The sequence below is a fragment of the Cydia fagiglandana genome, chromosome 3, assembly GCF_963556715.1.
Source record: "Cydia fagiglandana chromosome 3, ilCydFagi1.1, whole genome shotgun sequence".
Lineage (NCBI taxonomy): Eukaryota > Metazoa > Arthropoda > Insecta > Lepidoptera > Tortricidae > Cydia > Cydia fagiglandana.
Genome location: NC_085934.1, coordinates 20,569,389 through 20,583,980, shown reverse-complemented (window position 1 = coordinate 20,583,980; position 14,592 = coordinate 20,569,389). Strand labels below are relative to the sequence as shown.

The window sequence follows — 14,592 nt, the reverse complement described above, 5'->3', positions numbered from 1 at the left end:
TTAGATATAGCTCACACACCATCCTACTTTGTAGTCCGCCTCACAGGACTACGGAGCAAGAAATAGCTTACACACGGTACTAAGGGCCTACCGCGAACCACGTTGGACGTGCTAGGCAGCACCCCTGCCCTGTCACACTTACGTACGAATTTACACGCGCGACGGAGGGGCAACACGTCGAACGTGGTTCGCGGTAGGCCCTCTGTTCTGCCGTCCATCACCAGTACTATGGCATCCTACTTGAGTTTGTAGGACGGCTCGTAGTCCGCAACCCCCATACACGATCCTACCCAACGAGGCGGATTACGAGGCGAACTACAAGGTAGAGTGTGAATGGGGGGCTTAACAGACTATCGCACCGCACCGTGACCTTGGAGTGTCGCACCCATAAGTGAGAGCGAGAAACGTATATCTCTTTTCTTTGTTAGTAGAAAAAGGCGGCAAATTGGAAAAATGTAGGCGTGAAGGGATATCGTCCCATAGAAAATTTTAATTTCACGCCTTTTTTTACTGACAAGATTTGCTTGACCACCTATAGCTACTTTACATATAAAACGCTCACGCCCCGCTCGCGCGCCACCCGTAAAACGCGCCTGTGTGACGAAGACTTAATTATAGTTCGTCAAACATATGTATCTCTGGTCAAACCAATTTGACAGTCAGTAAGCCCCCATTCGCACGACAGCTTTTTCAACGCGCGTTAAAAAAGCGCTTGAATCTGGTCGCACTCTAAATTCGACTTAACGACCAAAGCTTAAAGTCTAAAATCCAACAACACTGAATAAAAGCGTCACCGTTGTCGTGTGAATACATAAATGGTTATCCATTTGTGTCATTCAAACGCTTTTTTTAACGCGCGTTGAAAAAGCTGTCGTGCGAACGGGGCCTAAGAACCAGGAAAACTATACTCATTTAAAGTAGCTAACACACTATCGCACCGCACCGCGACCCTGGTGCGTCGCACTCATGAATGAGAGCGAGAAACAGATATCTTTTTCTCGCCCTCACTTACCGGTGCGAAGGGTCGCGGTGCGTGCAAATTGCAGGCACCTTTCTCTGTCATTCTATTCTAATTATAGCTGGTTTGCAAATCTTATCAATAAAAAAAGGCGCGAAATTCAAATTTTCTATGGGAAGAGATCCCTACGCGCCTAAATTTTTCAAACTTGCCGCCTTTTTCTACTGACCAGATCTGCTTGACCAAGTATACATTTCATGGATCGAACAATTGTTTCCGTCTGGAAAGCCCCCTCCACACTCGTGCGCGAATTGCGGCGCGAAGCCGCGAACGCAAGTGTGGCGTCGATGTTCGCAGACAGCGAAATCGACTCCACACTCGCGTTCGCGGCTTCGCCCGCGATTCACGCGCATAGTCTGGAGCGGGCTGAAGAAAAATATATCTCTTTCTCGCTCTTACTTATGGGCGCGACGCACCAAGATCGCGGTGCGGTGCGATAATATGTTAGCTACTTAACCTTACCATTATCTGCTTATTTTTTGCGCATGGCAACATTACTGAATCGTAAACTTAAAAATCGTCGCCCCATCCCTAGAATATCACTCTATGTGTCAAATATTTATAGTCTGTGGTGTGGAGCGAAAAGTGGACGCCAATTATTGGGCTGTACATTCTTGGGTTGAGCAATCCCGGGTCGAACATTATCGGTACGGGCCAATAATATGCGACCAATATTCGGCGTCCACTAAATGGATTCGTATTATTGGGTCGTGTATTATTGGGTTGAGCGTTATCAGGGTGTACAAGCTCGGTCCGTGCCAATAATACGAAGCCACTCTTTGAACAGGGCAGTAGTGTACAACCCAATAATACGCATCCAAAAAAGTGGACGCCTATTATTGGGCTGTACATTATTTGGTCGTGTATTAACCGGACTCTAGAGCATAACCGATCCTAGTGTCTATAGTTCTTATAGCACTTTTGATAAAACAAAAAGTTGTGCCTTGTCAGGTAATGGGATGTTTTAGGTATGAATAATTAAGACATTTTATGCTTTACACTAAGTTTGTTTATTAATTCACATACACGATAAAAGTGGTGTGACACATGACCGGCGCATAACAAAAGCGGATCTGACGACGCACCCTCCTTCTCAAACCTTCCGCTTTCGTCCCACGCCGGGCCTATGTGTAACAAATTCCTTACACTTTATTCATGAAAAGTGTTATTTTTTTTCCTTTTCTGTTTTACCCCGTCTAGGAAAGCTTTTGCTTGCCGCTGAATCTTAAGAGCATTCTTTATCTTTTCCGTTTGCAGTTTTTTTGTCTGGCCTTCAAATTCGCTCAAGCACTTTTGTACGTCAAGTATTTTGTAAACGATGTCGAGTCGCATCGCGTTGCGGGTTTGGTTTTGGGGCTGGTTCTTTACCAGCCGCGAGTAGAAGCATGACAGGTTTTTCATCATGTTCTTGATAGCCTTATTTGGCTGCTGGGATCGCGATGCTGCCAGGATAGGCACCGGATCGACTTCTGTCGGTTGATTATTCACTGTCTCTTTAATTGTCAGAACAGGTTTCTGTTGTTGGTCAATCTTCTTCTTCTTTTTCTTTTTATTTTTGCCCGGTGAATTTTTTTTGAGAGTAAGAGGTCGCGTGGTGTAATACTTTTTGACCAAATCCGGGTAGTCGTTGCGCGCTGCATGTGTGAATATGATTTGGTAATGTTGACTTATTTCCGAGCGTAAGGGACGGGGTACCCTTTGCGTTCTGATGTTGATGAGTTTTTCTTGCAAAGAATAGAGCGCATTCAAACGCTCGGCTCCTCCGGCTAGACCAGCTTGCCCGAGGAGCACCATGTTGAGTTTCTTATGCATGTCATTTAGTCTATCTCTGTTTTTACTCAACTGCACAGGACTTATGGCCTTCTGGTTCTTTATAGTCTGATGACGGTTTTGCAGATAGGTTAACTCTTTGAAAATCGCTTTCGGGTCACCAATGTTATTTTTGAGCATCTGGAAAGCGTTCTTAAGTTTGCGCAACACGTCATTTTTCTTCTGGGGTATCAGGCTGATTTTTACTTGTGGACCCTCTTCTTCCACGCCAGCCACGGGTGTCATGGGTTCAGACCTGCCGCTCCATGCCCTGAGCTCTGAATGAAAAGCCTCTTGGTCTCCTACTGTGCCGACTACAGTTAGGAAAGAACTGGCATTGCTGAATTGAACATCCACGTTGAATCTGTCCATACAACGATTGAGCCAATCTTGGCCATCCAGTGTGGATAATCTCTTCATTGCATCAACAGTCATATAGACGCGAGCCGATGTTTTGACCTCGCTCGTGTCGGATACCTCATTGTCCTGAATCACCTGTCCGTTGCTGTCCGTATTCGCCCCAATAGGAATAAAATCGGGCGCCTTCTCCGCCTCAGCATTCTTGGCTTCCTTCGGTTCGCTAGCGGGCGCACTTTGAGAGTTTTTCCTCGTCCGATTTTCACTTTCGGAATTCTTCCTCATCCTCGCGATCCATCCATCCTCGGATTTTTTCTTCGGACGATTTTGTTCATTTTCAGAAACCATCCTCGACCGATTGAGATCGCTGTCAGAAATATTTCTCCTCTTATTGACGTGCGTCTCATGCGTGGTGGGTGACTTGGAGAGCCGCTTGTGGGTCTTGGGTGTGTCAGTGGGGGGGTAGAGACGGAAGTAGCGCGCGACGTGGGGCGAGGGGACGGGGAGAGAGCAGAGGGGGAGGAAGGTGCGGCAGGTGTGAGCGAGATGGCCGCGGCGGGTGCAGCCGCTGCACTGTAGCTGGTAGAGCGGCTTTTCTCCACATTGCTCCAACGGCATGTTTTCGTCGATCTGTAATAGGAAAATTTTCATTGATTAAGGATGTTATCATGTTAGATATTGATATTCATCATAGAATTCTTTCGCAGGTAGCGAAGGCGACCTTAAATTCCGGATATTAAAAAATAAAAAGAAACGTTAAAAATTGGATTAAAAAGTTTTGTCGACAAACATTTAGAAAAATTCATAATTAAATGGACTTCCGCGTCCGCGACCCATCAGTTTGGGAATAGAAGGTTAAATGCGGTTATCAGAAAATACCGGTTTTTTTCACATCACTAGTAAAAGTTAGGCCTTAATTTATGATTTATTAGATCTTTTTTTGTTTTATACTATGCATTCTCTTCTACAGGAAAACCCTTTTTTTCCTGCCACCCCTAAGTCTTATTACTACTCGAAATTGTGTATAGCCGTATACTTTAAGTTTTATCAGATTTTTGATTATCTTTTTGTCCTTTGAACGCCAGAAGTAGGTGTGTAAGATATATGCGGCGCGTCATCGTGAACGTTGTCGGAATACATGAAGGTTGACATTGTGCTGCAGCCGCGCGCGTCAATAGGGAGTATTACTGCAATGTTCTGCCGCCAGAGTGCAGCACTAGTTCACATAGTGCACATACTAAAGGCGGTTCGTTTACAGGCGGCCTACCGCGAAACGCGAAAATCGAAATTTCGTAACTCAATCGATCGAATAGGCAAGAGTGATAGAGAGGCAGAAACCGAACTATTGATTTTCGTGTTTCACGGGAGGCCATGCGATAGTGACGCCCTCTACGCAGAGTTTTGCGTAATATTCCCTATTGAAGTTTTTGGCGGCTAAGGGCCACTCGCACCATTTACTAACCCGGGGTTAACCGGTTAAATCTGGAGTTACCATGGTTACCAGTACAATTTGACACCGGGTTAACGGTTTAACCGGTTAACCCCGGGTCAGTGGGTCGGTGCAAGTGGCGCTAAAGGGTTAAAAGTGAGTGTCGGTACCGTGGCATGGTAGCGGCGCCAGGTGTCGGGGCAGTGCGAGGCGGGGTGGCCGCGCGCGCCGCACTCGGCGCAGGCCAGCCCGCGCCACGGCGCGCATGCGCGGCACGACGTCGAGTACATGAAGTTGGGCGAGCCGCACTGGAATAATAAATAAACGGTTCAAATTAGAACGCTTGCACATAGCGCATGTGGCTTGTCAAGACCAGTTTTTTTTTTATGTTCCTAATACACTTGCACACGGCGCATGAGGCACGAATTGCTTGATCATGTAAGGTGTGAGCAATTCAATAATGTTTCTAATTGCATTTGCACACCACGCATGTGCCATAAGCATGATGTCTAATATACACTTGCACAAGGCGCATGTAACTTATTCACGTTGAGATGCAAATCTGTGTCTAATGCAAGGCCTATTGACTTCCTTGGAATGACGTGACCCTTCATAATTGTACATGTGTGCTCCGTTTCTAGAGCTGTATTGCCAGTAATTACCATAAAAATATTTTACTACAGCAACATTGCTAGAACTGGCTTTGTCTATACGATTTCTAGGAACAAATCCAATTATTTTATCAAATATATTTTGATTTGTATTTTATGAAGTAGTCAAAGTCACATGTAAATTATTATTTATTTTTTGAAATATGTAAATTATTATCTATTTCAGTTTGTCTTTGTCTATGTTCATAAAATCTATGAAGGGTAGACGTGCCTCTACCCTCCTTGATAAAATTTAAAAAAAAATCTTTGTCAATAGGCCTCTTTGATAAGCCTTGATTTGAGTCTGGCCGGTAAGAACATAGACAAGACAAAAGTCTGTAATGTCAATGCTGTCATTTAAGTCATTTAACGCCAAAAATATAAATTTTCATATAAAACGATTTATTCACTTGAAATATGTTTATTTACCTATTAATTTAAAAATAAAAACTATTCATATGTACGAGCAACATATCTAAATGCGTCTTCGCACAGACTTAGTTAAATTTAAACCGTTGTCGCTCTTCCTTCCTTGCTGTATTATGTATCCGGCAATGGCGACTTCATCAACAATTCTTATCCGGATTATGAAAAGCCCTAATGTGTGTGTGGAAACCGTTGTAGTAAACCAGAAACAGCGATAATTTCAAGGTAAGAAATATATCAATCTTTAAATAAAAATTAGCGTACTAATTACCAAATTCAAATATAATAATTTAATCTTACTATCCCCGTAAGTCCCGCGGACGCTATATCACGTCCGAAATTATAATCTAAATTCATCATAGATGTAAAACCTCTCATTGTTTACGAGTAAGCTGGTAAATTTAGACCTTAGGAATTAGCGACGTTAGTAATTAGGAAGTTAGATTATATTGTTTAATTTGTGACTATTTTGTTTTAGAAAGTGAATCATGGCTTGAGCGTGTGATAATAATATAATCCTGGCCCGTCATATGATTTCTTGAAAAAGCTCAAAGGGCATGTATCTGCTGCATATACAGACTAGTTTTCCGGTGACCAAGAACGCTGCGTGGAGCCGTGGAGCAGAAATGTCCGATAACCGGATAGATGTAATAACAACTTATAACCATTTGCCATATCAATGTATGTATTCATATGTATTGCTCCTAACATATATACACTAATCCTAATAGGAATGAAAATATTCATATCTTAATAATACGTAACTTTTTGTAACCTTTTATATTTGACGAATTTTTAAATATAGTACCTAATCATTATCTTATAACGTATTTCTTTATTTATTTGTGATATGCTAATTTAAGAGCCCAACAACGTGCACACTAGCACCACTGCTAAAATAAATAATCGTGATTATTTAAGTTAAATTTAAATTTTACAAGTATTTAAAAAAGTGGCCGCTACTGACTGTATTGTGTATTTAAGTACCTTTTGAATACATCAAGCTAGTTTTTATGTTGCTGGATTCGTCAATCTATGAGCTCAAAACAAAACGGCCGCTTTAGTTTTGAACGGGTAGGTTGACGAATCCAGTAACATAAAAATTAGTTAATGTATTCAGCAGTGGCGCTAGTGTGCACGTTGATGGGCTCTTAAAAACCTGACCCCAACAAAAAATAAAATAATACAAAAAGAAATTCCCTCTCCGGGATTCGAACCCAGGACCATTAGCTTCCTGAACTGGATTACTGCCAATACCCGCTAGGGGCGCTAGGCTAAACGGGTTGTCAATTCTAATTACAATGGTATCCTACCGAGCGCTAGTAGTATAAACGAACTTTTGAAGGGGACATTTGTTTGTATGGAGTTATCGTTCTTCTCCTAGTGAGTATTATATTCTTTGGTCTAATGTCGCTTGCACACGACGCATAGAGCTTGTGTTGCGTATGTCGAGACCGAGCTAAATGCTCGTTACGAGCTGCATTGCACCATGATGTTGTCCTTTTCCATCGCATGACACTTTCTCTTTTCAATGCTTGGAGTCGCAAGCCGAGCACATTCGAACAATTGAATGATGTACCATGCTGCCTTTGAGTTTTCTACTATCCCATTAAGCCCAGGTTAACCGGTCAAACCTGGATCTGCACCATGCAACGCTACTCACGTTGACACAGATCCTGCGCGGGCAGCGCGGTTCATAATGGCCGGTGTGGCCGCACATGTGGCACACGGGCGGCTTCAGGCGGCACGTGTCGTCGCGGTTGCAGTAGTTGCAGCTGAATGTTTAACGTTACTCACGTTGACGCAGATCTTGCGCGGGCAGCGCGGTTCATAATGGCCGGTGTGTCCGCACATGTGGCACACCGGCGGCTTCAGGCGGCACGTGTCGTCGCGGTGGCAGTAGTTGCAGCTGAATGTTTAAGGCTACTCACGTTGACGCAGATCTTGCGCGGGCAGCGCGGTTCATAATGGCCGGTGTGGCCGCACATGTGGCACACGGGCGGCTTCAGCCGGCACGTGTCGTCGCGGTGGCAGTAGTTGCAGCTGAATGTTTAAGGCTACTCACGTTGACGCAGATCTTGCGCGGGCAGCGCGGTTCATAATGGCCGGTGTGGCCGCACATGTGGCACACGGGCGGCTTCAGGCGGCACGTGTCGTCGCGGTGGCAGTAGTTGCAGCTGAATGTTTAAGGCTACTCACGTTGACGCAGATCTTGCGCGGGCAGCGCGGTTCATAATGGCCGGTGTGTCCGCACATGTGGCACACGGGCGGCTTCAGGCGGCACGTGTCGTCGCGGTGGCAGTAGTTGCAGCTGAATGTTTAAGGCTACTCACGTTGACGCAGATCTTGCGCGGGCAGCGCGGTTCATAATGGCCGGTGTGGCCGCACATGTGGCACACGGGCGGCTTCAGGCGGCACGTGTCGTCGCGGTGGCAGTAGTTGCAGCTGAATGTTTAAGGCTACTCACGTTGACGCAGATCTTGCGCGGGCAGCGCGGTTCATAATGGCCGGTGTGGCCGCACATGTGGCACACGGGCGGCTTCAGGCGGCACGTGTCGTCGCGGTGGCAGTAGTTGCAGCTGAATGTTTAAGGCTACTCACGTTGACGCAGATCTTGCGCGGGCAGCGCGGTTCATAATGGCCGGTGTGTCCGCACATGTGGCACACGGGCGGCTTCAGGCGGCACGTGTCGTCGCGGTGGCAGTAGTTGCAGCTGAATGTTTAAGGCTACTCACGTTGACGCAGATCTTGCGCGGGCAGCGCGGTTCATAATGGCCGGTGTGGCCGCACATGTGGCACACGGGCGGCTTCAGGCGGCACGTGTCGTCGCGGTGGCAGTAGTTGCAGCTGAATGTTTAAGGCTACTCACGTTGACGCAGATCTTGCGCGGGCAGCGCGGTTCATAATGGCCGGTGTGGCCGCACATGTGGCACACGGGCGGCTTCAGCCGGCACGTGTCGTCGCGGTGGCAGTAGTTGCAGCTGAATGTTTAAGGCTACTCACGTTGACGCAGATCTTGCGCGGGCAGCGCGGTTCATAATGGCCGGTGTGGCCGCACATGTGGCACACGGGCGGCTTCAGGCGGCACGTGTCGTCGCGGTGGCAGTAGTTGCAGCTGAATGTTTAAGGCTACTCACGTTGACGCAGATCTTGCGCGGGCAGCGCGGTTCATAATGGCCGGTGTGGCCGCACATGTGGCACACGGGCGGCTTCAGGCGGCACGTGTCGTCGCGGTGGCAGTAGTTGCAGCTGAATGTTTAAGGCTACTCACGTTGACGCAGATCTTGCGCGGGCAGCGCGGTTCATAATGGCCGGTGTGGCCGCACATGTGGCACACGGGCGGCTTCAGCCGGCACGTGTCGTCGCGGTGCCCGACGCGGTTGCAGTAGTTGCAGCTAGAAATGTATAACAACAGTCAGACACAGAATAAGTAATAGTACTGTAGAGAAAGTTCGTCCACTCCATCATGAAAAATATTTTTGCACAATATAAAAAATATGAAAAATATGTTTTTATTGTATATTAACTGTAGCTATGCCCCTTCGTTTGTAATAAACAATTGCACGAAAGAAAGACGAATCTAATACCGAATTGTAGTATATTTTACAGTACATATGGTCCTACTTTTACCGCCCTCGGGCGGGATTAACGGCAATAACGGCGTGCCTACGTAAAAATTTAAAGCGCCATATGCACTGTAAAACAATTTACAATACACGTGCGAAAAGGAAATTCGCAACACGTGTCGAAATTTGAATTTCGCGCCTTTTCCTATATATTTTTTTCGAATACTTACGTGACTCTCCTTTTCGGCGGATTTGGCATTCTGTCCTTTGGGTCGATCACCCACAAGCTCTTGTCTCCTGAAATAGAAACAACTCTCTGTTATTTTTAAGTCGGTATTTAGTAAACAAGGCTATATAAAATACAACGATACAGAAAACTGTTTTCTTCTTTTACAAATGATTCTGTACAAGCAAACAGGCAGGATATAGGAGGCAAACGAGCAGATGAATCGCCTGACAGTAAGCCATTACTGTTGCCCATGGACACCTGCAACATCAAAGGGGTTGCGTTGCAAGTGCGTTGCCGACCTTTAAGATGGGAATACGCTCTTTTCTTGAAGATCATAATCGGTCCGGAAATTACTTGGGCGACACTTCATTCCATTGATGACAAAAATGAATTTTTAGGGTTCCGTCCGTACCCAAAGGGTAAAACGGGACCCTATTACTAAGACTTCGCTGTCCGTCCGTCCGTCCGTCTGTCTGTCACCAGGCTGTATCTCACGAACCGTGATAGCTAGACAGTTGAAATTTTCACAGATGATCTATTTCTGTTGCCGCTATAACAAGAAATACTAAAAACAGAATAAAATTAAGATTTAAGTGGGGCTCCCATACAGCAAACGTGATTTCTGACCAAAGTTAAGCAACGTCGGGCGTGGTCAGTACTTGGATGGGTGACCGTTTTGTTTTTGCATTTTTTCCGTTTTTTTTTTGCTTTATGGTACGGAACCCTTTGTGCGCGAGTCCGACTCGCACTTGCCCGGTTTTATTTAAGTGTATATTTGCATCAGCAGCATGACAGTTTATAGGCGAGGAAATTGCTTCGCGCGTATCCTCGCTCTGTGTGGACTCGGCTATTGATTCGCCTTAAATTAATTAATATGTATCTCCACATATAGAGTGGAGACCACATAATATGTTTGAAGAATCTAAGGGCTCGCTCATGGCACATTGCATATTACATAATAGTCCTACAATCACTTAGGGGTCATCCATTAATTACATCACACGTTTAGGGGAAGGGAGGGGGTCAAGAAAATGTGACATGTTGTGACAAGGGGGAGGGGGGAGTCATAAACTTTGTGAGGTCACTTTAACTTCATCACTTTCATCAGTAACCGAAAATGTATTTAAATTATTTTATACGCTAATTATCATTTAAATAACAAGGTTTTGAAACGATTATCGTTTTTATTCGTTTAATTTTATTTTTCAATCATTTTTGGGTTATAAAATTAGTAATATTTCTTTTGTCAAAAATATTTTGATAAAATATTAAATAAATATATGCCGATTTCGTTGAAGAATTGTGACGTCACACCAGGGGGGAGGGGTTTGCCAAATGTGACCAAGTGTGACAAGGAGGGGGGAGGGGTAAAAAACCTAGAAATTCGTGTGACGTAATTAATGGATGACCCCTTATTGTTATCACTAGAATTAGGTAATGAGAAACTAACAGTATTTACCATTAGTTAATACGCGCATTAGGCATCACTTGTTATTGTTAACGATAAGTTATTAGACAGAACAAATATTTTGTTTACACAGCTCGGGCCGTAAATATGTATCTTGCTATTGTTGTAGTATTATAGAATGACATGCCGACTGTTTGTAAATATTTGGATACTTGTTTTGCTTATATTATCTTCTAATAATCAGTGGTTGACTTGTAGCGAATGCCTTTTGGCATTAAGTCCGCCATTTGTAAATTTCACAAGACTGAAATATTCTCTCACTCCATTTTACTCTTTTACAGAAATATTTTCAGGATAAAAAATATATACAGGATGGTCCAAGGTTCCAAACTTTGACGTCCAAAGAAAGTATTAAGTATGACTTATTTTTACTGTTGCGAAAACTTAGAGTCTTACAAAGCTTTGAAATTTACCTTGGATCTTTGGAATTAGTTTTAAATTGTTTTATTGAGTACAAAATTGAAGTCTGACTTGGTATGTAAAGTTTGGATCACCCTGTATAAATAATTATGTTATCTGTCTGTATATACCGAATTTTATTCAAAACTGCCATTTTTAGGGTTCCGTACCCAAAGGGTAAAACGGGACCCTATTACTAAGACTTCGCTGTCCGTCCGTCCGTCCGTCCGTCTGTCACCAGGCTGTATCTCACGAACCGTGATAGCTAGACAGTTGAAATTTTCACAGATGATGTATTTCTGTTGCCGCTATAACAACAAATACTAAAAACAGAATAAAATAAAGATTTAAATGGGGCTCCCATACAACAAACGTGATTTTTGACCAAAGTTAAGCAACGTCGGGAGTGGTCAGTACTTGGATGGGTGACCGTTTTTTTTTGGTTTTTTTTGTTTTTTTTTTTGCATTATGGTACGGAACCCTTCGTGCGCGAGTCCGACTCGCACTTGCCCGGTTTTTGTATGATTCTTTGGTTGTGTGTAACACACATCAAAACATACAAACATTGTCATCTCTACCAATATTATAAATGTGAATGTAACTGAGTCTGTCTTTCCTTTCCATGCTTAAACCACTGAACCAATTCAGATGAAACTTGGTATGGAGATGGTGTGAGGCCCCAGGAAGGACCTAGGATAATTTTGATCAATCATTATCATTATAAAGCTAGTTTATTATATTACAAAGTATATTATAAAATTTGCCTTGCAATAACTTGAATTTGATTAATTAATGTAAAAAAAAAATATTGCACCATATTTACAAAGATAGAGATTGCATAAATATGTTAAATATTTCATTAAATCAAAAAGAAACTCACGTGACATGTTCTTCTGAATCTCCTGATGGTTGAAGTTCTCTCCGCCCCAGCTCTCATTGTAAAACTTATCCATCTCGGCCCGCAGTGTGGTCAGCGAGTACCGTCGGCGCTTACACACTTTATCCTTCCCCTTCAGGTTGTCAAAGTCCAGGTCTTCATACAATATCTGTGGTACCTTCGTTGAACAAAACTCTCCAAGCTCTTCACGAGTTGTGTTTTCAACACTGTCTCCATATTCAAGTACGTCGGAATAGCCAGATATATTACCAATAACAATGTTTTCTTCAATTTGAGTACTGTCAAGAGTAGTGTAGTCGTTTGTCAGGTCTAATACAATGGTCTTGTCTGTCGCATTTAAAGTGTTGTCTGATAGATCCCTGGATATGCTGTCGGAACTATCATTTTCATTTGTTTTCTTTTGTGGCGCTGGCTGTCCCACTACCTTGATACTCTCAGACACACTTGAGTCAGATTCGTAGACATCAGCACTTGGAAAGCTTTTATCCGTAACTGTATAAGCATCATGATTTTTATTTATGTCAATAGCTGACTGATTGCTGTCAGAATCATACACATCTGGGTTTGGAATGATTTTCTCAGACACAGTATAGGACTTTGTCTTCGGTTTCTTGTTTTTTGCTTTACTCTTCGGTGTGGCAAAGATGCTATCTGTATTATTCAGATCCTGAATCGTCTGTTCAGGGTTGATCGGAGTGGATGTCAACCTGTCTTTAGATTTCTTCTTCTTCTTTTTCTTGGCGGGAGTTGAAACCCCTATAAGATCTGATCCATGCAGGCTGAAATCAAAGCTTTGGCTGTCCGGCTGTGCAGAGGATATGTTGAGAGCTATGCAGTCACCACGGATGAAATCATCCGACATTGATGACTGGACTGATGGAACAGGACTCGCTGACACATCTCTTGTATTTTTATTTGGTGACTTGTTTTCTTTAGAACTGTTCTTGTCCTTTTCTTTGATATTTTTATCATTTTGGATAATCAGCTCATCTTCATCAGAGCTCTCAATAGTGATGGTGGGTTTGGGTGGTAATGCAACTTCAACAACTTCATCTTCATCGCTTGATTCCAGTTCGAAAACCTTTGGTCTTTCATCGATTTCTAATATTTCAACTGTTTTTGTATAATTCTGAGGTACAGTGTTCTGTAATATGAACAGGCCAGCGGGTGGTGAGTCGGGTGCGTCTTTCTCCTCTTTCGGCTTTGGGTCGGAGACGGCAGCGGCTGCATGACTTTTGTTGACGGGCACGGGCGTGTTTTTGTTTACAGCTGCAGGTGTTTTGTTATTGGGCGTGTTTCTGTTGGTCGGAGCGTCTTTAGGCGTGTTTACTTTTTGGAAAGCGCTGTTGTGATTTGTTTTCCAGTAGCGCCTCACGGTGCTTCGCGGCGCTTCGTCAACACGCGGACTTGCGTCATGGCTCTGTTGTGCGTTTTCATCTGCTTGCGTCCCGTCTACATGATGGATCATAGCATACAGCCGCTCCTCCAAATCATTTTCGTTAAGTTCCTGCAAATGCGTTATTGCAAAATTACCATGGAAGACCAATGCTAAATCGTGTTGTTAAAGCACAATGAAAATATGGTAACCTACGAACTCACCTCGTCCATATTTCCGCAGCAAATTTGGGTCGAACAAAACTTTGCACGAAATGAACATAATCGAAAGCAGTGTTTGATGTTACTATTGAAGTGCTAAGAGCATTACAAGTAAATAAAAAGGATGTTTAATTATTTATTACGGACACGTCCTAATCGCACTCCATTTCGTGACAACTAAAATGACATTTACAGATTTGGTGTTGCCATACAAAAGGCAAAATATCGGTCTCGTTTACGGATCTGCGGGTAAGTAGTGTAGCTCAAACATCTCTAAACGCTAATAAAATATACTATTCAAAAAATATAAATAAAATATTATTTCGCAATAGTATCACTTTTATATCCGTATTGATCCATCATGTTTTACGATACTATTAAAGGCAGCTGAGTAGATAAATAAATTTGAGTATAATTTTGAGCGCTTAAAAATATTTCTTAATAGTTTTTTTGGAACCCGGATGTAACTAAATTTGGCAACATTCTCTGGAACCGCCAAAAGAAAAAATAATATTTTCTTAAATAACCTAAAATTCATATGCTATTCACGTTTTATTTATAATTTAATGCTCATAATTATCATGTGACATGTTTTTACATGTTGAAACAAGTTTGGTACACTAATCTAACAACATGGTGATAATGATTGATTTTGTCAATACTTATTAAGTACCTAAGTAGATAACAGTGGCCTATTTTATAAAGCTACAAGTTACAATTTACAAGCGGAAGTCTCGTTCTAACACA

The 14,592-nt window shown here is 43.2% G+C and overlaps 1 protein-coding gene across 1 annotated transcript; it reads right to left on the bottom strand.

Moving 5' to 3' along the window:
• Window positions 1-2,004: 2,004 nt before the first annotated feature.
• On the bottom strand, window positions 2,005-14,038 carry LOC134680365 (uncharacterized). Its single transcript, XM_063539492.1, has 6 exons — window positions 13,849-14,038; window positions 12,232-13,756; window positions 9,486-9,552; window positions 8,961-9,084; window positions 4,784-4,921; window positions 2,005-3,814 (listed from the first exon to the last, which is right to left on the bottom strand). The coding sequence occupies exons 1-6, from the start codon at window positions 13,855-13,857 to the stop codon at window positions 2,168-2,170; spliced, it is 3,510 nt and encodes a 1,169-aa protein (XP_063395562.1). The 5' UTR covers window positions 13,858-14,038; the 3' UTR covers window positions 2,005-2,167.
• Between the last annotated feature and the right edge of the window lie 554 nt (window positions 14,039-14,592).